General features: G+C 36.1%; 1 protein-coding gene across 1 annotated transcript in view; it reads left to right on the forward strand.

The window, feature by feature from the left end:
• The window catches only part of LOC139734210 (uncharacterized), a 56,490-nt gene that overhangs the window by 11,367 nt on the left and 17,421 nt on the right, over window positions 1–27,702 (forward strand). Inside the window, exons 3-4 of the mRNA XM_071645015.1 lie at window positions 23,649–23,936; window positions 26,975–27,265. Of these exons, the coding sequence (XP_071501116.1) occupies window positions 23,649–23,936; window positions 26,975–27,265 (579 nt within the window). The remainder of the gene's footprint in view (window positions 1–23,648; window positions 23,937–26,974; window positions 27,266–27,702) is intronic.

A 27,702-nucleotide genomic window follows, 5' to 3' on the forward strand; every position in this document is an offset into this window, starting at 1 on the left:
AATTAAAGTGATGCGTCATCGCGAAAGTCATATAATATTGAAAAATATTTAACTTTTTCGTTTGTTTTTTGTAAACCTAAATTTGTTAGATGCTAATCTTTAAATCCATATATAATTGCCATGCACAGAAAATGTCTTTTAAATCAGCTGAAAGTTAGAAAACCGGAGAAGTCATATGGCCAAAGTTGCCAATAGGCTAATTTTTCTTACGTGTATAATTTATGACATCTTCGACTTTACAAGGGTTACGAGATAACGCACCATAAATAACAACAACAAAACGAGGAAACAAAAACCAATTTCTTATATTTTGGTTTATTTTACTTTGAAAGAATGCCAGGAGTCTGAACTCCCAACAGATGGCATCCTAAAAATCGACAACATGGAAATACGAGGAGAAAACAAAGAGATCAATCTATTGATCACGTGTCATGTGAATGTGACCGACCAGCCTTACCCATACATCCACACTTACACCATCGGAGCGGACGATACCACGCTGTCCTCGTCTAGCTCTGGCTCGGCGGTCCTCACGCCACGCCCTAATAGGTGTATCAACGTCACGTGTGAGGCAACCAATGGCGTCGGTGTAACCTCGTCCTGGCTTTTCTACTGTCCTCAAGGTAACCTTTTAATCAAAGCCAAATCTCGTAAATGTGTTTTATACAGATGGCCTGCCATACATTTTCTTCTTTGAGAGCATTATACCTAATATTTCTCCTAATTTAATACATTATTACTGAAGCGGCTTCATTCGCGTTCAGAGCACATTGTCGATTTCTTGTCGGTTCTTAGTGAAATCACAAATTTCTTTGCGACTGATTGACATCTTGACGGAAGAATTTCATGAATTCGAACAAATTTCTTCTTTAGGTCTATGAATATTTTTTTATTGGAAAGTGTTTGTGTCATCATCAAGTACGTGTCTAGGAACAGCTATATCACATGTCAGTTACTGTTAACTTTTTTTTTGTTCATTTATTTATTTTTTTTCATTTATTTATTTTCATACTTCTCATTTATGAACATTACAACAGAAACCAGACAAGTTCTTTTACCTTGTGAACAATGTGCAGAAAACAAACAATATACATGGTGATAACACAGTAATTACATGTAATGCCTTCAGCAACACTCGAACCAATCCCTTACAGATGCATTGAAGTCTCTTGTACCGGTATAAATGGATACGGAAAGACTGTAACCAAAGAAAACTACTGTCCAGGTACAATTCATGTTCAAAGCTTACTATTCTATCATCATTCTTACATGCTTGTTTTTAATTTCCTTTTTCGTACATCGCCTGTCCAGGTGCAGAAAGTCCCTAAAGATTAAAACACGTAAAAGTCGTTTCACTGAGTACAAGTACTTCCTGTATTATCTCTATAACCTCGTCCCGTTTTCTCCATCTCTCCAAAGAGTGTATTTCTTATGCATAGAAATGACGCATTCCACAGCTAATAATCAAGTACTACATGTGTGTCACATGAAAAGCTGCAAAGGCCGGAAAGCTAGTCAGCCGTCCCTGGCCTTTATTACTCTGGGGTCAAAGTTCGATCAAGCACGGCTTTCTGATTGGATCCTGCTGGCTTTAGCACTTTTTGTAGCTAAACAGAAATTGAGTTTTACACGTTTTGGATCAAAGCTCAATTCCAATTGCCCGATTTTGCTCACAAGAATTGCAATGTTTTGAAGAGATGACTGTACATGACTTCCCAAAATGAAAACACTTTTGTCAAAAAGTCCAATTTAATGAAACTTTGATGAAGCACCTTTTTGTCACGGCTCTTTAAAACATTTATTTCATTTTTCAACAGTAACGGAGTCAAGACCCCCACCAGAAGACATTCTGACCATCGAGGTCGTAGAAATCAAGAAGAGAGATGACCAGGTAGCTCTGGTCATTACATGTCACGTGACACTGGACAACCAGCCTTACCCTCACCTCCACACGTACACTATAGGAGCGGACAACACCAACATATCCACGTCTAGCTGCGCATCGGCGATCCTTAGAGCGCGCCCTCACCGTTGCATCAATGTCACCTGTGCGGCTACCAACGGACTCGGAACGACATCTGAACGGCGTGAATACTGTCCGATGGGGGATTCTGTCCCAGGTAGAAATCAAAATGACTTTATCCTAACAGGAAAAGTTACAAAAATTATACGCATTGCTCGCGTAGCATAGTATGTCGTGCATACATTGACGATGTAGGCACACATCTATATAGGCCTAAGCCGGCATGATTTAAAAAAAAAATGCATTTTTGCACAGACAACCATTTTGTTACGTTGTGTTTTGATTTGTTTTTTCCTCAGTTCAGATTGTGCGGTACCGATTGGGCTTAACCCAAGCCTTATATATGATAATGTTAGTGAGTTATTTTTAAACTTTGTTCATACTCTTCATTCCATCTTTGCCCTATCCTCTAACTTCAGAAAGAATATGAATCCTGTTTGATTTTTCATATTATTATTTGTTTGTTTGTTTTTTTTTTGGTTTCAATGTCTGCAAGTATAACATCAGTATGATTTACTGTAAGCTAAGATGTAAGATATTGTCAGCGTCTAAAACGTTAGTCAATAGATAAGGCTGCCAAGTTGTATTAAAATAATAATGTGTAATATATCTCAGATTGGGTAAAGGTCACTGGCTCTCTTTATGAAGTTAGTAGAGTAATTTGTGAATGGCTGATTCTGAGCGTCCCTTTACACTCCGATATATAGTGCATGATGGGTCAATATAAAAATAAATATGTATTCCTTTTACTCTCCTTCGGCCTTCATGAATTAAATTGCAAGAAAATTATTACATGAAACAACGCATTCGAGACAGTCTACCATTAATATGTTGTTGTTGTTGTTGTTTCACTTTCCAATAGCTGGTCCGACAGCAGGTTACCGTCAGGGCGCCCTCCAGCGGTCGTCCACCACCTATTCCCTGCTCGTTGTCATTTTTGTCCTGTCGATGGTAACAGGTGCCATGGTAGTCTTGAAACGAAGAACATCATACCTGAAGTAGGTGAGTTCTTCCAGCGGACAATAATCAAGTATTAAAGGACAAATTCACCTTCATAAACCTGTGGATTGAGTGAATGCCGTAACATTAGTAGAACACATCAGTGAGAGTTTGAAGGAAATCGGACAATAATAAAATCCGTTCAAAAGTTATGAATTTTTGAAGTTTCTGCTCAGTCACTGCTGGATGAGAAGACTACTGTAGCTTGTGATGTCACATGTGTTGAACGATATAAAGAAAGATAATGGAAATTCAACATATTTTCACTTTTCTTGCATGATGGAAGAACGTTTGACTTGCCTCTTTCAGGAGGCAAGGGGGATAAAATTACCCTTATTATACGTCTGTGACAAGTCGAGGAAATCTGCACTTTTAGATAGATAGATAGATAGATAGATCTTGCTTGCGTGTTCTTGATGTAAATATACAAGCAAAACATAATACAGTTAATACGATACAATAATAATTCACATTAAACAGTCTATCCAAAAAATTGAGCCTTATTTCATATTCATATACTAAAAATACTCTTTAAAAGTACATTATTTCATCAACAACTAATTATACATAGATAATTCAATAATCAGAAAAAATATAACAATATACTTATCTACCTTTTACTTTACTATCAGCTAACAATTGGTAACTTCCCCCCCCCCAAAAAAAAAAAAAAAGAAGAGAAACGATAAACTATACAAATCCCCTACACCAAACTTTGAATAAACTACTCAAAAATATCAGGGGGGGGGGTCAGCCAAATCAGCTATCATTTTCACAATACAAAAAGAAATATAATAACCACATAATATCAAAACTCAAATCAAATACTCAAACTTTTAGAGAACCAGATCTACCCCCAAATCTGCTATTATACTTCATACCTCCAGCAACGGCAAAGAATTAATTCTGTGAAATTATCCTCATATTTTCTATGATAATAATAAATGCATACATTTTCTTTTTGAAGTTGTTTTGAAATGGTTAATCGATTAAATTTCATCGGATTCCACGGGCGTATATTACAGGCACACCATACCCTCTGTTCATTGTATTGGGCCTACGTCTGTTCAATGAGTGTCATAAGACTCATAATACTGGCATAACTACTGTAATCATTTAATATGATTGCTCATCTGACTTATTCAGTTATAAATATCTTTTTGATAAGCAAGACTGTTTGGCTTTCATTACTTTCACAGACTTTCAAGGCGTTCACATTCACGGTTTTGTAACGGTGCCTTATTGTGACTGCGGATAGCGCCCTCTCGGGTCGTTAATTTAACAGGATTGAGGTCTGTGATTCGCTGTAGTATAATGGATCCCACGGCGGCTGTCTGGTATATTGAAGAGTTTTGATTACAAAACGAGTTTAACGCAATATTTCAGCATTTTAAAGCATACTTTTAGTTTAAGTACATCATGAAATTGAGCAGAACAAAACCTCTCCGGCAACATTACACTTCTTACGTAACAAGGAATTTTCACTATTCACGAATATGATTTGAAATATTCCATATTTTCCTATTTTCTTGTTCTTAACCGGCACAAATACGGTATACCTCAAATCAACACGAATTAATTCAATTTATTCGGCTATCAAGCTCTGCATTTTAACTATTCATTCTGTAATTGATACATTGCTGATTGATGGCCTGATTAAAATGTATGATCGCACAATTAATCGATTGATTTCTTGATTAATCCAATGATTGATCGCTTGAGTTCGGACTCCTGTGCATCTGTTTGGGTAAACATAAATATTAGATTATTATACATGAATTTGCCAAAATCCTCTGGGTTAAGCAATCACAAGGAAGTATTACCTGAGCATCAATTGCAAGGTTATAAATGCTAAGACTTTACTGAAAGATGAGTGTGATTAAATTTATTTACAAGTTGACCAATCGGTAGTTGGTCAAACAACACGTATACTCAGAGAAATCGAAATCAAATTAAGACTTTGATTTTAATACGATGTAGTAGGCTATATTGTACATCAAAACACGGAGTCATAACACTTGCTTACGTTTTGCATACGAAAATAACAAATGAAATAAAAATGAGTTTAACATACCTATTGCGTCGATGGAGCAAATCAGAAAAAACACTTTATCTGTCTTTAAGTTTGTTTGGTTTTTTGATCATCCATCGCTATGAAAACATTGTACATTGGCACTTTCTTTATTTCTATATTTTATACTACTAGTATCATAGTCAAACTAATTAGTTTTTGATAACAGTCTCTTCTGTATGTTCGTATTGATACACATATTTATGTCTTTTCTTTCGGTTGCTAATATATTCTGATGTTACACAGTGTTGATTTTGTCACACTGATTTCATTTGTACAAGTGGAGAAATAAATCAAAGTGAAGCTAAATTATTTGTCCACGTAACCATTTTGGGATTTGATCAACGTTTGTCTTATATTGTGAGTTTCATTGTGACGCATGATTATCAACGCGTAATCGAGATATGTATGTTTAGGATGGCGTTTGAGATTATGGGGTTTCAATTTTCGAACTAATTTTCCACCGAGATACTATATTTCATTTCCTTAACTTCCACCTCAGAAAGGGTAATAACACGAATAAAGGCAGCTACTGCGTTGTGAAGTTAAGAACATGAGTTTTTATCAGTTCAAATGCTTTCAAGAATCAAAATGTGTGTGTGTGTGTGTGTGTGTGTGTGTGTGTGTTCTGGAGCTTTTCAGTAAAGTGATTGGTATAAGAGGCCAATAAAAGACATCTTGATTCTGCTTGATGTAGTTGCTCTGGACATGTTATATCATGGATCATGGAATGACGGTTGGGATTTCAGAATTCAAAAATATAGTTTGTATTGTTTATTATTTTTGTTATAGGGTTTTCCGGCCAATTTCGCACTTTTTTCAGTCCAATTCCTAGTTGCTGCATTCAATTTAGCACAATTTAGCCTAGATGGCATGTTCGGTATTTCAATTTTATAATCTTTTCATTCAAGTTCATTTTGGAGCATTCAAATTACCTTTAACCTCATTCGAATCAGCACTTTTTCCGTTCAAATTCGTAAGACAAGCACCTTTTCGTAAATCGTTCATTCAATTTAGCATGATATAGTCACGTGATCACGTATACGCTGCGCGCGTTCATTCGAATTCATTCTTGGGCATCCAATTTCGCATTTACTGCAGTCAATTTAGCAGACACGTTTATGCTCTTATTCTTTTTTTTTCCATTTTCATTCATCATAGGTATTGTTTGCAAGAATCATAACATTTCATATTTTCGCATTCATTCTTTATTCTGATATCATCTTTGCAACAGTACTTTCAAAACATGTGTGCATGTGTTTATAATGTTCGACAGCATTATTTCATTCACAGGTACATTAATTTTAGATTTATTTTGATATTAATTGGGAGAAGGGAGTTTCAATTTACATGGTGATTATTTCTTTCATCATTATTTTTTCAATTCAATTCAATTCAATTCATTTATTTTCATTTTCATTTGGTGGGTGCTATATTGCGCCAATCATCATTAGAAATAAAGTTCTTGGATCAGCTCTAGCCATCAATTTGTCAAGGTTATTACCCTCAAATGCTTCTTTGATTCTTTTCCTGTCTTCTTGAGAGATATGCCTGTATCTAACTTGTGCTGCCATGACTGGACATACGACATAAGAAAGTGAAGTGAATCTATGTTACTGGTGCATGTATAGTTCTGATAACATAGTATGAAAGAATATGGGCGTTACAGAACAACGAACTTGAGTATTTAGGGTCAAAGACACCTTTACTATGCTTAACAGTGTGTGGATGAAACAAAAATTCACATTTAAATACGTATAAATCACGGTTCTCACCTTTTCAAATTAGAAATAACATTACGCCAACTTGAATGAACATGTTTGGAATTTGACTGCCCATACGAGAAATTGAATGACTGAAATGCCATTTTCCGCCAGTGCTGGCGAATTTGAATGACTGAAGAGCACGTGCCCATTTGAATGCCCGTTTTACGAATTCAAAAGGCACATGTGCGAATTTCATTGATCGAAATGCTAAATTGAACGAACAACTTGCAATTTTGAATGACAGAATGTGCAGTGACGAGGATTTTTGCTAAATTGAATTAACCTTTTATCAAATGGACTGACAAAAGTGCGAAATTGGCCGGGAAAACCTATATTATTTTGTTTATTATTGTAATGTTATTTCTACTTCGAATGATTCCAAATAGGAGGATACTCCCCCCCCCCCCCCGACATGTTATATCATGCATCTAGGTATGACGGTTGGGATGTCAGAATTTTAAAATATCATTTGTATTGTAAAGGCTTGGAATAATTTCAAATAGGAGGATAGACCCCCCCAAAAAAAAAAATAAATAAATAAATAAATAAATAGATAAAATAGAATAAACGACATAAAATAAAATGAAAATAAATAAGTAAATAAATAAATAATTAAAGATGAAAAATGAAAAATAATGATAAATAAATTATAAAAACAAGAAGCGCGATGAAAGAGCTCAACACGTAACAACACTCATTGATTTATGTTCATGTCAGATATCAGCTGTAAGCTTACGATGACGTCAATGGACTTTATATAGAAATATGGACACCTTTCTTCTTCTTTTATTTCTACTTTCATTTTTTGTCTCTTTCCTCTTCCCCTGTTTCTTTTATCACCTCTCTCTCTCTCTCTCTCTCTTTCTCTCTCCCTCTTTCCAATTCCGACGCACGTAAAGCACCTAGACACAAACACATTCATGCCCTCTCATGATGTTTGTAGAAAAGTAAAGAAAACAAAACAAAAACAATCTTACACGATTAATCCACCACATCACAGTTCGGTTCTTCATTTTCATTTTTTCTTATCAAACGAACAAAACGATGTTTTGTACATGGACTTTATATACGATTCACGCAAAAGCATGTATATTATATATATACACATATACATATATATATATATATATACATATATATACATATATATATATATATATATATATATATATATATGTATATACGAAAATAGTCATTTTGCCCACGAGGAGACTGCAAAATGCAAGCTTAGCTTTTCAGCATGTCTCCTCCATTTCCTAAAGCTTTAATTTTAATTCAATTTCAGCTGCTTTTGTGATGCGTAGTATTGTTACCTTCATGTATTTTTCTTTGTAGGTACATTATATTGATATTGTGTTATTTTGTGTATGAAAATGTTTTGCATTTTTGGAAATGAAATATGATATATGAATATGAATAATATATATATATATATATATATATATATATATGAATTTTTCGTTTGCTGCCAATATATTAACTGTCCTTGCACCGCCCCGCCATATTGTGGTTAAGTCCTTTGCTGTCATTATGAAAATATAAATAACAATTTAGAACACTACTGAAAAGTAATAGTTTTCATTACAGAAAGCATTGGGTGATATGAGGTATCTTTCTTTCATCCCAGCTCTCAAATTATGTCTCGCTCTCACTTTCTCTGTCTTCGCTTCACATACACGTAAATCACAAACAAGCAAAGAAATCTGGTCTTTTGTTGCATTACGCCAAAGAAAAAGTTCTGTCAACAATGATTTTAGACAACAAACTTGCATTGTTAGATCACAAAAAAAAAAACCCGGCAAAATGCTAAAAACACCAAACTTTGAAATGATAACAAGTAAATGAAAACTTTTTAATTCCATCGTATAGAAATAATGCAAACATATTGAATGATTCAAATCATGAGTATAGATCAGTGACAACAATAACAACTAAAACCAATGAAAGCCTCGTATATAGAACTATTGTTGAAATTTGTTTATGTGGATCTGACATATTTTGATGGCACTTTGTTAGAACGAGTTTCTCATATAAAATTCCTTGGTATCACAGTGGACGATAAACTTTCGTGGAGGCCGCATATTACAAACATTAGTACACTAATATCACGCAATATTGGTATTATCAATAGACTCAAGTTTCATATTCCATTGCCCTCTAATTTGTTGACGGTGTATTTTTCTCTAATTTTACCTCATCTTAATTACGGACTCCTAGCGTGGGGTAGTGCCCATCAAAACTTACTAGATAAATTACTTGTATTACAAAAAAGGTTATTCGTATTATTTGTGGCGTCCCGCCACGTTCCCATACAGAGCCATTGTTCACTAAATATAAGATTTTGAGAATTAAAGATTTGTATTTGTTTCAACTTGGTCAGTTTATGTTTAATTATAATGTAAATGCACTTCCCAGTATTTTCAATTCGATGATTATCCCACTAGACAATCTAATGAGTTTCATTTACCCCTCCTAAGAACTTTACTGGCCCAGAATACATTTATATACACCGGTCCTAGATTTTGGAACTCACTGAGCTGTGAAATAAAAAAAATCCCCATCTTAGTATTCTTTTAAGCGCAAGTTGAAATCTTTTCTATTAAATCCTCTCTAATATTTTTTTTTTCTTAGCTATAGGTTTCGTCAACCTCAGGGTTCATCATCCACCCACCAATCATTCAATCACCGAATTCATTATTACGTAAAGAAGTAGCCATTACAATCCTTGCTCAGCTGCATGCAGCACCAACTCTATGAAGCACATTCTCTACCATCCACTGTTCCAGCGTGTAGGCATTCTCTCATTCTCTCATTCTCTCTTTCTTTCTTTCCTTCCATACTTTTCATCTATTCTGGCAAGTTGTGTCATGTTGTTGTGTTTCTTCTGTTTTGTCCCGTCCTGTCGTGTATCATATTTTTTCACAAGTGTTTGTAGTAATTCATAAGTTTTGTGAGTGGTTCACAATCTACAAGCTTTGCTTTTTAGTGGACCTCTCTATTCTTTTTTCCTTTCTTTTTTTCAACTGAAGCATGACTTTGTATAATTATTTGTTTTTGCCAGTATGCGCTCTTATGTTTATCGATATCATTTGTTTATTGCAAAGGCAAATGTTTTTGTTTATGATGTAATACCTGATTAATCTTGTATTATGTTATTGAAAGAAAGAAGAAGAATGAAAATTAATGAATTGAATTGAATTGAATTGAATTGAATATTTAAAAAAAAAATGCTTTCTCCGTCAGTATTATCTGGAACACAACCGAAAATTGCATTGTAAACAAACAAAAAAAGTCACTGCAGAAGACGAAAGGTAAAGCACTGTACGACTGTCTCTGAGGTTATTTGGATACAATAACACATCAAATATCAGCAGTTTGACTGGTGTGTTCCCTAAACTCAATTTCATATAGTTATCACTGACATGTGATACATGCGTTATCACCGAGTCTCATTTTCAGCACACACCAAATCGCTCATGACGTAAAGGCTGTCTATAAATCGTTGGTTTACAGTATGTACCTCGAAAACTGCATCATTCATGTATACATATAAAGCAGCTCTCTGCATTTAAAGATAAAAGTTTCCGACATTTTTGTAATAGATGTATGGTTAAGATGTATTACATTTAGGGTCGAAAAGTATTACATTTAGGATGATTATTACATTGAGGGTTATTCTGGACATTTTGGAGTGGTTGTTAAATTCAGGGTTAAGATTTATTAAATATAGGGCTGGAAATGCATTCAGGGTTGACATGCATTACATTTAGGATTGTCTCCAATTAAAGTAGCTTTAAAATGTATCACATTTAGGGTTAAGATGTATTACAGTTAGAGTTGATATTACATTTAGTATCAAAAAAAATGTTACATTAAGGGCTGGAGGCAGACGCGCTACCGATATAAACCTGTACCTGTAATCTTGGACCATCATGTTCCATCGCATGATCCTTTCATTTTCAAACTTCTTCCCTTTAAATGGAGACCAAAGCTTATGGTCAGTATGCACTTCAAACTCGAGTTCACACAAGCAATAATGGAACTTCTTAGGTGCCATACTTTTGGTTCAATTACAATTATACTTTTTTATTCCATTTATAAATGGGAATACATAATAATAATGTGAAACATCAGTTCATCTGCTTAAACAATTGTAAAGATCGAAGTACAAATCATTACGTACAATACAAAATATATGTATAATATATGATAATGTATGAATAAGGGAAACTGTTGCTGAACATTCCTTCTCTATTTTTAGTATAGTTTTTACTAGTGACAACAACATTCTACTTGCGTATCCATTTGACGACAGATTTTTTTTCTCCGGAATGCCTCTACATGGGCACGTGTGATGGGCACGGCACTTATAAAGGCCTTAACTTTTATCAGATGAGTTTACCTTTAACACAGACAACCTGTGCCTGAAAGAGAACAAAGTCGACTTCAACCCACAGGGGGCCAAAAGTGTTCGTTTTCCACCTATCTAGCCTAATTCAGAGTCACATTACCGCATGCTGGTTCTAGTATCATCATTAGTCAGCCGCAAAGCTTATTTAAGAACCAGGAAGTAACATGGCTTGAATTTCGCTATGTTTTGACAAGATTAAAATTTCGGATACACGCTATCAAATGATTTTGTGTCTCATGTTTAAGAAGCGGAAGTAGGTCACGATGTCACACTCATCCCACATCAGGCATACTGAAAGTCTTAAAGAAAAAGAAATAGAAAGTGTTATTACACTACGTAAAGAAAGAGTAATCACAATGTTATTTTCGTATCGTTTATTCCATTTTCATCAAAGAGTGACGATGTACACACATACCGCGAGGTAAATATATTGTTGTTTTTTTTTTGTGAATGAAGGGAATGGAATAAGTTAAACATTGTAATTTCCTCACTGTTTCATGATGTTGATTTCAACATAAATTTCAACACTAATTCACCTGATGAAATTCGGGGTGTTTTAGAAAACTAAGGCCAGAGATGTCCCATTCTTTTTCCTTCATAAACACAACGTGATCGTAGATTACACATTTCATGTGCATAGTTGTGTTCAGGAATTATGTATAAATCGCGTAAAGAATGGGTTAATTCAGGAGTTAGGCCTAAGCAAAGTCGATATAATCAAGAATGCGAATAAGATAAACATCAGTTTTACAATTTATTGTAAATATTTGCGTGTGGTCAGTAATTTTGAGAGAACACTGTTATCATGATAAATAGTAAACATGCATGCATATAAATGTTATCCAGAGATTGGGGAGAGGACAAACAGAGATAAAAATCATCAGAAAATATGCCACAATGAGTAGTCCAGGGAAATTAATTGGCCACATCCAAACGGCTTTGGACGTGTATCACTGTTTGGAATCGTATGACGGAATGCTTAAAGAGTTGCATGAATCCAAATAGATATCAAGAATCACTGAGAATAATGAATTTTGCTTCGCAAAGTAGTCTTCTTTAAAGGACAAGTCCACCTTCATAGGCCTATACATTTGGTTTGAGTGAATGCAACAATATTAGTAGAACACATCAGTGAAAGTTTAGGGAAAATCGGACAATCCGTTCAAAAGTTGTGAATTTTTAAAGTATCTGCGCAGTCACTGCATGATGGATGAGAAGACTACTGACTATAGTGTATAATCACATGCGTACAACGATATAAGGAAAACAAAAAGAGAATTTCACAAAACTTTACTTTTTGTACAAAGTGCACATTTCTTTGACTTGTTACTGACGTATGTTAAGGGTAATATCATGCCCCTTGCCTTCTGAAAGAGAGAAGTTGAGTATTCTGTTATGAGAGAAAAGTGAAAATATGTTGAAATTTCTTTATTCTTTCTTTCTATCGTTGTACTCATGTGACATCACAAGCTATACGTCTTCTCATCAAGCCGTGACTGAGCAGAAACTTCAAAAATTCATAACTTTTTAACGGATTGTCTAATATTCCTCAATCTCTCACCGATGTGTTGTACTAATATTGTTGCATTCACTCAACCGACATGTCTATGAAGGTGAACTTGTCCTTTAAAGTGAAGGAGGATACAAAATTTAGTATTGGGTTGTGTTTTTATTAGGGGGCGGGGCAAAGTCATGAACCACCAATTGTTAATGGCTGACCATAGATAGGCTACACGAGCCTCTTTCCTTCATTGGAGAACATTATTTTACTTTTTTAATTGACACTACATGTATTTACATGGTGTAAACAAACTACATACTCAGAAATCTAGTCTGAAATGTGATCTCCAAATCTCGAATCTTCTTCCTAAACTGAATTATGACATTCGACACTGGCTCGCACGCGGAAGGATATTATTGCGTCCGTTGTGTGATAAGATAGTGGGCACACCCTACACTGCATATAGGGCACACAAGAGATTCATAAATCTCAGACCTACTCTTCCGTCCGAATCCAGACTGGACTTCATAGAACATTGGTCTGCAAATTTATCTTCCAGATAGTAGAGTACAATTTTCCAAAAAGGACAGGTTTGTATATATATATCAAATAATAATTAGATATGATTATTATAATGAATACACTGTTAAGACCCTTTGCTCTTTTGTACGGTATAAAAATAGCCATATAGAACGATTCCTTCAACTCTTTGAAGATGCGTTTAAATCACGCCAAATAGGTTTACATGTTATTCTATCATAGTTGGTAATAATTTTTACTTTCACGTCTTTCTCCAACTATAGGTTCATCGGCTTTCGGTTGACGAGGATCTGTTAATCACAATGAATGGCAGCGAAAATTTAGCGCACCTGTGGACTCTTTTCATAGCAATCAACGTATGCGGTAAGGCAGGATTTAAAGAAACATCACAAAAAATCTATTTCCTTTCAACATTGCAGATGCTTTTCAAGCGTGTCATTGTGCGTGTCTACTGTCTACTGGAACATTTGTCTCTCATTCAGAATTCATTGAATCTTTAAAGTCACAATTATATATAATATACAATCGGTAAACTATCGTTTTAATATCAAATCAGAGTTCATACGACACACTCATTTTCGGTGACTGGTAAGAAGATAGACGGTGAAAAGTTAAAACAAAGTCCTATACAGTCCAAAAAGCTTTTTATACATATAATGTACACTGCATATTGTGATGTCGTAATGACAGCAATACCAATAAAAACTGAAGGATATATTGCACTTACATCTCTCCCTCCTCTCTGTTTTCTCTCTCTATCTCTCTCTCTCTCTCTCTCTCTCCCTCACACACACACACACACACACTCACTTTATCCATCTGTCCATCAATCTATAAGTGTAAATCCATCTCTCCTTATTTTTTTCTTTTCACATCCAGCTGCAACGAGTGTTACATTGGAAGTACCCAGTTCTGTCCAAGACGACGACTCGTTCACTGCAGTCTGTTCTGCACAGGAAATCTACGGATCAGACAGAGTAGAATGGTACTTGAATGGCGTCCAAATTACTGAGGGCATACAAACTACGAGCGAAGTGAACCGAGTAACACGCATTGCTAGGGTGTTTGAAACAAAATCTAAAAATGGCTTAACGGTCACGTCACTCGAGATTCGACAGTCCCTTTTCATGACAAGAAAACTTGAAAAGGCTATCTTATCAAATATCTATAACCTGATGTGATTTTTTGACAAATTAACCTCAAATTCACTACCATTTTCTGCCACTGGTAGAACTTGGAACGTACCCAGTGATCACTTTATTGTCCTTGAAACATTTGACGTCATTCAAGATGAATTGGATTCCCCCTTACGAGAAGAAAAAAAAAACAGGAATGAATTCAAGCAGAGAATATTATGATGGTTGTTTTCGCCAATACAAGAAAATTATTAGGGGTATTCTTGACTATTGGAATACTGCATACTTGCAACTATACTTTGACATCATTAAGGTCGTGGAACACTGATCATCATAATTTTCACCACCGTCCCTGGTAGCAACTACAGTACCTTTACCATGATGATCAATAATGACTCAACATGAATTTCTTTGGGTTCTTATAGCTTCAAAATTCTTGCTTCAGCACACTTCTTTCGTGATAATTGTACGTCTTTTGCATCAACTAAATATTTTGGTGGAAACAATAATATCATACAAAAAACAGAAGAATTTATGAAACTATATACTGGTTTTGGCAAAACTTGAAGAGACATTTCCCCCTGCAGATACCAACTCATGGCGTTAAGGTTCATATTCACATGTCTTAATTGATCGTGATTATTGTCGTTAATGAACGTTATCATTCAAATTTTCGAAGCGACAATCCCCCCCCCCAGAAAAAATAAATAAATAAATAAGTAAATAAATGTTGCCACTTATGAACTGTTTACAATTCGTTCCTCCCCTTTGTTAAAATTAGTTTGAGGCATACCTATGTACACTTCTGGCAAGTATTCATTGAAAAGAAAAGAACATTAGAAATGACGATATTTACATATAAGTAAACATGAAAACTCTCGATGGACGAAAAAAGAAAAAACTGAAGTGATTGCACCGGGCATCAAAAAACATAGACTAACACCCATTTTTCTAAATGAGATTTTTAGCTTCACGATAGAAACATAATGTTATTCAATTATTTTCACAATGAATACCATTTGCAAGGAATCGTTGCCACCTGAAACAGGTAAAAGCTATCATAATAAATGAAGCACAAGGTACTTTAAATTAATTCACGTGAACAAAATAATTGTATGTCCATCCCAAATGCTCCATTGAAACATAGTGAATAAAGTTATGGATAAAAAATGAGTTTAAAACATCGAGCTCCTAATTCACGTGTACTTATCGGGAAATGACGCAGACATTGCAAAACATACACCTTCCGAAACATAACACAGTGACGCTTTCACTTCTTACTCCAAGACGGAAGTGAACTTTCACCCAGAATACTTACATCGCTTGTCCACATGGAAATGATTCCATCAAAATATAATGATATGCTATTATAATTGTGAGTATATACAAAGTAATAACTTCTTTTTCTTACAGGAACGATAAATAGGATAAAACAGGCATATCTGAACCACAATGTCCCCCACAAAATGCTGCTTCAGCTTAGATTGGGAGAACCGCAATAAGGAAGAAAATGTTTTGCCTCTCAACGGACACCCTAGGATATTTATAGGAAAGACGGAGATATTTCAAGATGAGCACATGAATGGTAATAATGTTCCATATAGAAGAATCTTTTACTATTAAATCAAAAATCATGAGGCAATCAAGGAAATTCTCAAAGTATCTAAAGGTAAAAGCTGTTATCATTCGGTGATGAAAGTGTATTTTTCTGCTCATGCTTTCTGTCGTGTAATGCGACGCAGGCTGCACCAAGAGACAATGCCAGTGAAAATACCATATCCCCATAGCATATTGAGCAAAACCGATTTGACAACACGGTTCGTTCATCAGCGCCCTGAACGCACCAATATGGCCGTCTTTAATGCTTGGCATCACTCTTACCAACTTTTCTTCATAAAGATGCAATTTAAATTTAATACTTTTGGTAGTACGCTTTGATTTTTCCCCAAAAGATGAATTTTACGTAAGTTTTTAAAGGCCAGACTCCACGACTGACTGACTAGACAATGAAGACGGAAATGAACTGTAACTTACAATACTGGTTCGTATCGTTTGGCTCCATTTTCGTAGACAAAACACCTTCCATTTTTGTTTAACAACTGTCAGACAAATGAAGAGTTATTGTTCTCTTCGCTGATATTTACTAGGAGTACAGACTATCTCTAAAATGATGCAAATTGTCGAAATATGTTTTCACGATCGAATACCCCTTGTCTCACAGAATCGCTTGAATGAACAACGGCCTGTCTAGTGGGAGTAGGCAAAACGCAGAAAAATATTAGCAGTCGATTTGAAAACAAAACGTCTCTTAAAATTAAAGACAAACGGTCAATTTATTCTAAGAGTATGTTTCTGTTTCAGTATCGGTGTCCTCACTCGTGCAAAAACAGAATTTCATGAATCCCAGTGGAAGACATTTTCGTCATATTTCGTCACATTGATGAGCATTGCTGGAATCACTCGGAGTTTCCTTTGAAACACGTTCCTGATAACTGCAAATCACGAAAAATATTACAGGTATGAACGCAAGGTAAGCTTAGCAAATAATCATGATACCTTTCACGTAGTAAAAAGAAGACAAGTTTTGGTACCTTACAGGAATAATCTAACAATAAAAATAGTATAGGGAGAAGTTTGCATTTGTTTTACACCCATTGGTATACGATACACCATTGATGTGGTTTGGACACAGATAACCTCTCACCTATATATCTGTCAATTCAACAAGAAGGAGGTATTTAACATTACTTACAACTTGCAACTGGACCGCAGTGAGGTCATCTCAACAGATGGTTATCTTAAGTAGCAGAAACAGCAAAAATCAACGAAATATCCAAGTAATGTCTGCATTTGTACTCTTAGAGAGAGTCAAGTTTGTGTCTGTATTTTGCAGCGACATAAAGCAGAAACATCATGTCTTCTAGCGGACTCTCTATCATATGCTAGAGTGGTCTGACAAAAATTAAAGAATAAGAATTCGCCAATCGCAAACGGGCCCTGTGAAATATGCCATGCTGAAAAGAATAACAGTCCATCTTTTAGATAAGCCTGAGTTGCATATCTCAACACAAGATGGACATTTGAACGAACCATTGACATCGTTTTCTTCCAGCGACCTAATACACATCCAATAGCGGCAAACTGGTCATAACTTAAAAGTTGTCCTTATTCCACCTCGATCTAGAATTCACTCCCTTTTGTCTCAAAAGGATGTCGTGAAAACCATAAACAGTAGCCAAGGACTACGCAACAGTTTTCTTGTGTCCGACAGACACAACGATAATACTTTTAAGTCAACCATTTTACTTATATTTGACATTAAATTTCGAATTATGCGAAAGACAAAAATCACTTCCGTGGTTTGTTTCCACGAGCTCTGTTGAAGCATGTTGCGGTATTATGGACATGTTCGAATCGTTTTGTGTTCTTTGTGAGATTGACGATTGTACCATTCTTGGAAAATTGAAAACGACTTCGACAAAGATCTGGAGATAAAGACGGATGTGAGACCAAATGATCATAAATTAAATCTTTAATTCATCAGTATACAGTCGATTTTCAGATAGTAACTTCAGGCTTGCAGCGTTTAGATTCTCCGTGCCAGCATTCTAGAACAGCTAAATTGAACATTGGCTTGGATGCAACAGGGTTAGAAAACATAAAAGACATTTTTCGACTAACTCTAACAAAAGCAGAAAAGAGATTCTCCATGACGGGATCACTAAAACTATTACTACCAACTCCTGGGAGATCAGTGCGCTCGTTCGTGTGACGGCAGAACTGGTGAGTGTTGCACAAACAGATGATTTATTGAACTCGTTCCAAAAAAAAGAAGGCACAATAACATTGCTCAAGCATTATTTAGCAATTTGCAAGGTTAATTGAAACCAAGTTCGAAATATGATTGAAAAGATTTCCTCTCCCCCTCTCTCTCTCTCTCTCTTACTTCCTGTATCTGATTTTTGGAACTGTTGCACATATACAATCAGTCTTGTTTCTATATTACGACATACAAATATATATCATATATAAATGTGTGTGTGTTTGTATATAATTATGTTATATTTACATATATAAATATTATACAGATATTGAGTGGTACGGGGTGGAATATAACCTTCTTTGGACCGCCAGGGAGTTATAATTTCCCAAGGGATTATATTTTCCCGAAGCGCGCACCGCTGAGGGAAAATATGATCACGAGGGAAAATATAACTCCCTGGCGTTCCAAAGATTGTTACATTCCACCCCCTACCAGTCGATATCTGTTATATTAGATGGCCTTGCCCTTGATTATGCTTTACAGAAGAGCCTACAATAACGACGCATAGCCTAACCGCTTATACGCTCATGTTAGCCCGACCAGGGGACCGTTTCATGAAACTTTTTGTCAGTGATTTACACTGACAACTGTTAAAAGCTACTGAAATCCTTGCGTCTGATTGGCTGATAGCAAATTTGTCGGTGAAAACCTCCGACGAACTCGTTGATGAAACGCCCCCAGACGCTGTGTGTGCGCGCTGTCGCGATTTTGTTGTACAGCGGCCACTCGACTAGACTGTGTAGTGTGTAACGTTAGTTAGGCTCTAATGTCCTCTAACGACAGTAGGAGCCTATAGGCCCTACTTTTTCTATACGTTAATGTTAGGCTCAAGTCAAGTAACGACGCTTTGCCTTTATAGGTAGGCCTAAATTTAGGCCTAGGTCCAAAAGATCAACAGATGTTTTAGGGTCTACTCACAAAACAATTCTAACTTTAAGTCTAACGTTATGGCCTATACTGGGCAATTTTTATCATTTGACATTTAACTTTAGACCCAGTGCAGTGTCTAACGCCGTAACGGAATATAGGTAGATTCTAATGTTTGTTAAATGTTATATTCTAGGCCTAATTACGTAGTCATAAATCGCTTAGGTTATCCACTGTCATTATTACTATAGATGTGACCTACAATCAATGCTAGATGACAAAACATAACTTCTTTTGTGCCATGTTAATAGCTGTGTGCGTGGAATTTGTGCTCATTGGACAATATTATACTTTTTTTCCCGGAATGATGCGTTTAGAAACATCAGTATTAAGCGCTAAATAAATGTTATTTATTAACATTATCATTATCATTGGACGCATTGACACAGAAAGCGTTAAGAATTCCAACAGACCTGTCGAACCAGGGCTGACTGAATTATATTTGTGTTTGATACATGTATTGTGTTTCCTTGTTTTCAGTGCGTCTTGTCGGAGGATCGGATGATCACGAGGGACGAGTTGAGATATTCTGCGACGGTCAGTGGGGCACGGTGTGTGACGGAGGATGGGACATGAAGGAAGCACACGCCGTTTGCAGGCAGCTTGGTTACACGGCGGCGGCATCGGTGCATCACAACGCCCACTTCGGACAAGGGTCTGGACCTATTTGGATTGACCACGGAACTTACTGTCCAACGGGAAACGAGAATTCCCTCTTGGAGTGTCAGAGATTACCGTGGGGTTGTTTCTCTCGTCGATCAGACACCAGTTGGGGCAGTTGCGGTCATGGCAATGACGTAGGTGTTCGTTGTCAAGGACAAGGTAAGCAAACAAATGAATCCATCCGATCCAACCTCGCCCCTATGTCCCACTAGATTTAAACCATGTAGGTTACAGTTTTGTTTGAAACCTAACTTCAGGTTTCTAACATTTTTTGGTGAGATAATGAGCAATCTGTTATGAAATATGAAAGAGCATATAATTCCCAGAGGGATTTAACGTTTATTCGATGAAAATTGGTTTTCATACGGCTGTGATAGCCAAAACAGAACAATCCTAATAACAGGTGGGAACCGTCTTTTATTAGGATAGCTTTATTTTACTTTGTTTCTTTAATGTTTCACCCATTCCAGAGCCGATTTTCATCTAATAAACTTTGAAATCCTCTTAGAATGGTATGCGCTGTATTATTCATTAAGTGGTTTCTTGGTATCTCCCAAAAAGTTAAAAACCCAATCTCCACCAATACTATAGCATCCCTTGAATATAACAACTTTTTTTAAAACAACGACAAACGTCCAAAATCCATAATGGAACCGAAGAGATCTGATCCAAAGAGCACTCCCAAATCACATATTGTAAACTTATTTACGTATTCATGTGATGATTGAATATAGGTAATTAGGGTCTCGATCTCTACAAATTCCCTGATTGCATCTATAATATTATCGTTTTTAACTGTGTATCAATTTACAGATCGAAGAATTGTACAAAGTTGTCACCCACATAAACTTTTCACTTAATCTAAAGGTCATTGTGAGTTACCCAAATGAATCATTAGATTCACATTTAAAAGGATGGTGCTGCCACAGTTTCGTTTGAGATGGGGATTCAGGTGTCCACCACTTATTGATGAATTTTGGGGGCTGATAAGAAAATTCTCATTAAATATATGAAAGAGCATAAATTCCAAGAGGAGTCCAGGGTTTTTTCGATAAAAAATTGAAATGGCTGAGATATTCAAAACAAAGCGATCCTAATTAAAGAAGGGACCCACCATTTATTTAGATCTGTTTGTTTTATTGTGTTTTTGGATATTGCTCCATTTAAAACGATTTTCATAAATAAACTTTGAATTCCTTTAGAATTGTATGCTCTAAAACGTTTCATAAATAAATTTCTAATCATCTCACATAAACTTAAAAGTTGAAATCACACCTCAACCACTACTATAATCATCCCTCTACTTCAGTTTCGGCGCTTGTCGCAAGTCGCAAGTTTGTATCACCTTCCTACCCCCCCCCCCCCCCCTACACACACACTTACACACACACACACACAAACACACACGCATTTCGCTGAAAACAAACACAAAACAAGACATAAACTGATAAACATCTGATGTAACTCTGACGCATGTTGTTTGAAGCTACCTAAAATACGATTCGATGCTGACTTAGTCATTCTAGGTTCTCACATAATAACGGAATTGTTTGATCATGGTTAGATGAAAAAAACAGAACTTCTCATCCTGATATTTGTTCATTTTCTTGCTTCCACTAATATCCGCCTCCCCATGAAAAAAAATGGAATGATAACGATAGTAATGATAATGATAATAATAATGATAACAATAAGAAGAAGAAGAACAAGAAGAAGAAAAAGAAGAAGAAGAATAAGAAGAAAAAGAAAAAGAAAAAGAATTGGAACACAATTTGTCTGAATAGTGCATACCTTAAAACATATCACAAATTAATTATTTCGTTGTCAATGCCACACCCAAGTAAGTCTATACTCATGAATGAGAAGTTATCATGCATGCCGATAGACGCAGGGAGTGGTTAGTATACTAGCCCTTTGCAGTAAAGCTTGTTTAATCGTGCATTAATAGTGCTCTTTTTCAAATCAAATTGATATCTATTCCACGATATATTATTGGTTTCTGTATGTCTTCAGAAGTATCGCACACTCTTCTTGTTTCGTAGTGTTTTTCGTAATGTTTTGTTCGTAATTCATGACGTTTGAGTATTCATATTTCCCAGCGGACAGCAGCGCTCCTACAAGATTGTACGCCGAAGGCACCAGAACCCTGGGTCTCAACTATGGGCTTACCAACTATGTCTACTACAACATGAGAAGCGAGTTGACTTTCACCCCTACAGCTACCAACAACGGTGATCTCCTTCAGTGTCACGTGCTTGGACTGCTGCGATCTACAACCTTACAGGTCTCCGGTAAGTATGACGTCATAATGATCAGGAAATCAAACCCCGTATGTACAAGCTGACTTCATTAAAACAAGCTAATAAATTAGTTAGATATTCATGAATATTGTGGGAACTTTCAGGTTTTATCAAAGCACTAATTGGTCACGTGACTTTGAATTTTCAAGGATCATGTGCTTTAAGCCAACAAGCGCAATTTTTGTTTTTTTGCAGTATTGAAAAGAAGTTGTTCTTCTTATTTCAATATTTTAAGGAATTGTATATTATTGGCTGAGGTGAGGATCACGCAGCTTTTAACTTTTTGCGAGATACTTAGAAACCACTGTATGAAATATTAAAGAGTATAAGTCTAAGAAGAATTCAAAGTTTTGATGAATATTGGTTCTGAAATGCCTGAGATATCCAAAAACAAAGGGATTCGAACAAAAGGGGGTCTCACCTTTGAATTCCTCTTAGAATTACATGCTCTTCATCATTTCATAAGAGATTCCTCATTATCTCAACAACAACAAAATCATTAAGTAGTGGATACCTGAAGCCCCACCTCAACCGAAACTGTACCATCATTTTAAAGTTGTGAATAATGGAGCGAACTACTGGTATGAGATATTTCTTCGCATTTCAAGTAAAATTATATTTTTGGTTTGACCCCGGCTATCTATTTTCAAGCAGTGTGGTGCATGGAATCTTACATGGAAACCATACAACCTGATGATCCCTTCGTAGAAGTCAGTAGAATTGATTTAGTCATAACAGCAACGTTCACTACGGAATATTACAGAGGAAATTCAGCCCAATTATAGATTAGTCTGATAAGAAAGAGCAAACCACTACGAGTTCAACGGCACAATTTTGATCGAAATCGGATGAAAAATAATGACTTATAATATGACATTTTGAGGTTTTAGCTATTTTTTATTTATTTATTTTTTTTTTGGGGGGGGGGGGGGAACAGTCAATATGAATATGCAAATGACAAAGTGTGTATGTCATACCCTCACAACTTGCCAAATAGTTTGTATACGAAACTTTGAAATATCCAGTATCTACTTCAAACGCAATTATGTCCGAGGCTTAAATCCTCGTATATCTAACTGATCACTATTCTAAAGTTATTCAACCAGGAATAAAATCATGTTTCAAACTTCAATGACAGAAGCATTGAATTTTCGTCCCTTTTTTGTACCCAAACAACGGAAGTATGTGAGGATATGACATGGTTAGCTCACTCATTTGCACATTCATATCAACTGTATGCAAGAACTGTTTTGCAGAAAAAAAAAATAATAGAATTTCTTCATTTCCTTATTTCCTTATAACTTCCTTACATAGATACCTTTGCAGGGTCTCAAGGTCAATCCAAAAAGTGCGTTCAATGTTTTACCATAACTGTACCAATAGTCACAAGTCACATAGATTAATCAAATGTAGACCCCAACACCAAGAAAAAAAAAGTTATTTTTCATGTGTAACGTGGAGCTCAACATTCCATTTACCATCTGAAAGGTCGCCCGGCGGAACGCATCATTTCCGTGGAATTCGAAGACATCGTGCTCGGTAACGAGCCCGGAAGGCTGAAGATAACTTGTCGCATTAACTCGTGCGACCAGCCTTCTCCGCCCATCAGTTGGTTCGACATCACGGTGGATGGTCGCGTCATGTCGTCTTCCAACTCACCTACTGCGATGGTCAGTCCGAGGCCAGCCAGCTGCGTGCAGGTGAACTGTACGGGTATCAACGACCACGGGCGGACGGAGAGTACGAGGACATACTGCCCGCCACCCCGCCGGACAGGTATGACGGGAAGGAAGTAGAAGGTGTCTAAGCGGTACAGTAACGAGTAACAAATGGTTACATCATGAAGCTAACATACATTCGTTCCATGGTTTATATACAGACAAGTCTGGCAATCATAAGAGACGGATAATATTATGTAGAAATATGCAGTTCTTCAGACCTCTCTCGAAAGAATCTGAATAGGAGTCGTAGATGTCTGCAAGCATGCTAAAGGATACTAGTAACCGGGTTCTTCCAGAGATTACTTGGAACATAAAATGCAGATGACGTCATCATTACCTTCTATTGCATCCACACTCTGTGAATGAGATCTTAATACCAATATGAACAGCAATGAAAACAATAACAACGAAAAAGTTGATAATAAGAGTTACATTAATAATGATAATGATAGATATAAGAATCATAATACAGTGTACCTGCAATGAATGTAGTATGGTATACTGTTCTGGGCATAGTGTATAGTACCGAAAAGTCTCCGTGCTTGCAAAGTGTATTATGATGAACTAATGTCTGTGTAACAAAAATATAGGTACACTTTCGTGACTGAGTGCTCATCATAATCAGGTGATAATCGGGTTCATCATTTACTGTTGAATTATGAATGCTGAATTCTAGCCTCCAACATATAATTTCCAGGCATTAAGGTCAAACGAAAATTATTTTAAAGTACACGGCACCCGATGGTTTTACTTTCCCATTAAAGTATAACAGGAAGCGTTAGGCATGCTGCTATCCCTGTTCTATGACCTTTAAACAGCCACATTTATTTCAAGTGGAAAATTCTTTGCCCTGATGTCTGGTTGCACTCTTCGACCAAAGTGAAATATTTACAATTTCTACGGACGGTAAGAGACGGATGAGTGTAAAGTTTTGACTTCCATCTCCTCTTATTTTTTTTTTTTTGAAGTTCCTCTTTACCTAAGTTCCTCTTTGAAATTCAAACGGCATAGCAGGAGATTTGCAGTCCTAAAATAACATCGAAAAGTTGGAGCTTGCGTGAAACTATTCTTCACTTTGGTTTACTTCGTTCATCAACCTCTTTCATAGGGATTTTCTTGTCTAGAATATTCGTTTATATTATTGTCAGTACATGTGAGATGAGCATGATATGCTATACAAACATGTACAGTATGTCTCAAAAATAAGTGCTTATCGGCAGCCTTTTAGGGGGTTTTTTTTTGGGGGGGGGACGGGAGAGTACCACGATGTATTTGTTAAACAATAGTGGTTTGGTTCGCGGAGTTTCTGAAGAATTGCAATAGTGTTACGATGCAATTACTCTTTCATTCATATAAAACAATTATTCAAACGTGTGTTATACAGTGTACATATTGATTTCACAAATCAGTTTAGCCGTGTTAGTAAATAATTTTTTGCTAAAAGTTCGTTCCGCTCTATTCATATACTTACAGAGGCATGTTAACTGCATTATTTTGTTAAGGTGTGTGATATCCATTTCCAGTCCTTGTGAGTTTGAAAATAAATGATATTTTCTTACTCTATTATACTTTCAAACAGTCACTTCAGTGTGCCAAACAGTGGTATATCAAAATAAAGCAAGCAGAATCACAAGCAACCTAACTGTGTCTTTCGTTCTCAATCCAGTGTTTCCCACTTTAACGTGTTCTACGTTTTGCGAAATACCGACTGTCAAATAGATACAAGTCTTTTTTATTCCCGATATGGCCTATCTATTTAACAATACAAATAAATTCAGATCACTCTCACAAAAGCAAATGTTGGAAAACAATTATTTGTTATGCCTGTTATGGTGAGTGCACATCACATGTCGTCATTGTTAGGTTAAAAGAGATCCCAGGAATAAAAAACTTTGTATTAAAGCTAAGTGAAGTATAGAGCGTAAGATTCTATGTTCTTAAACTAGCGCATCACACATCACATGTACCATACAAAATTTGCATTAGCAGTGATGGGGATAAAAATATATGAGCGTATGGGTTTAATACAATGTTTTCAAGTAACCTGCACTGTGTGCTAAGGTTGTATAACGCGTACAATGCTATGGGATTTCAACACCAATTAGTACTCAAAGCACACAAACAATTAAATCTCTCGCTGTACAGACATTCTTTACTTTTTATGCACCTCGTGAAGGAACAAAAGATCAATTTCAGATAGCAACAGAGTCCTATATGAGACACGTTGGGAGAGCAGTGTTTAAATTTAAGAAATTTACCGTGACAATCAAATACGACAATATAAAAGTAAATGAGGTCTCGTTCTTCACTAAATTGATTACAGCTCGATAGTCAATAGCTTCATAATTCTTGGTATACGCACTGCTTGCAATTTGTCATTTTTAGTCATTACTCTCGCTATACCATATCATTTCAGATTATGTATCAGGTTGCTAGGATTTTATACCTCCAGTAGACCCTGCACCTCAGCGGTAAACTATCAGTTTCGAGGAAATTTATCTTCTTTCTTATCTAACGTCTTCAACTAAATATGACAGAAACACTAGCAAAATATTTTCCACACACCATGTACACGACACATGGAGTAACAGATATTCCAGAAATCTGACTTATGATGCCCTTTGATTCTTAATGAGAGAGTGAGAGAAAGAAATGTACTTTGAATGAGACGTAATTGGTGCAATATTAAGAGATAACACTGAATGGAATGTTTGCGTCTTGTTGGTCGCCCCTCCAAAATATGTGACGCGTTATTACGAAAGGCATATAGGAATATAATGTGGGGAAAGTATTCCACTTTTTTTACAGACCTAAATTTGTTAGATGCTAGGCTCTCAGTCAATATCTAATATGCCCTACTTCCATGCACGGAAGATGTCCTTTTTTTTAAGAATTGAAAGTTAGAAAAAAACGGAAAGGTCATATTGCTAAAGTTGCCAGAAGGCTCATTTTTCTCTCGTGTATATATATACGTATATCATTATTACATCTTCGACTTTATACGTGTTAAGAGACAACGATCCACAAATAACAACAACAAAACGAGGAAACAGCAACAAATCTCTTATATTTTGGCTTATTTTACTTTGAAAGAATGCGAGGAGTCTGAACTCCCAACAGATGGCATCCTAAAAATCGACAACATGGAAATACGAGGAGAAAACAAAGAGATCAATCTATTGATCACGTGTCATGTGAATGTGACCGACCAGCCTTACCCATACATCCACACCTACACCATTGGAGCAGACGACACCACGCTGTCCTCTTCTAGCTCTGGCTCGGCGGTACTCACGCCACGCCCTAATAAATGTATCAATGTCACGTGTGAGGCAACCAATGGCGTCGGTGTAACCTCGTCCTGGCTTTTCTACTGTCCTCAAGGTAACCTTTCAACCAAATCTCACAAATCTTTCTTATACAGATGACCCGCCATCATCTTTTATAGCATTTCGAGTAGTTTAACCTGATTATTACTGATACAGCTTAAATCGCGTTCACAGCACAAAATGCTTTATTCTCGAATTTTTGTCCGGTCTTAGTGAAATGATGAACTTCCTTTTAGATAATGAACATTTTATTGAAAGGTGTTTGTGGCATCATTGAAGTGTACATGTCCAGGAACAGTTATCACATGTCAGCTACTGTTAACTTTCGTCCTTGCTGAAAAGGCACAGTGACCCACAGTGTGTTCGCAATGTGTTCACATAGTCGGTTATGTAAAAACGCTTGAATTTAATGGAAATGTACAGTACTTGTTGAGGTGAGGATTGAGGTTTATAACATTTTTTTTTCTGTGAGATATTGAGAAGCCTCTTATG

Source organism: Diadema antillarum, unplaced genomic scaffold (genome assembly GCF_040938485.1).
Source record: "Diadema antillarum isolate AM-2024a unplaced genomic scaffold, OU_Dant_1.0 scf00000025, whole genome shotgun sequence".
In the NCBI taxonomy this organism is placed as follows: Eukaryota; Metazoa; Echinodermata; class Echinoidea; order Diadematoida; family Diadematidae; genus Diadema; species Diadema antillarum.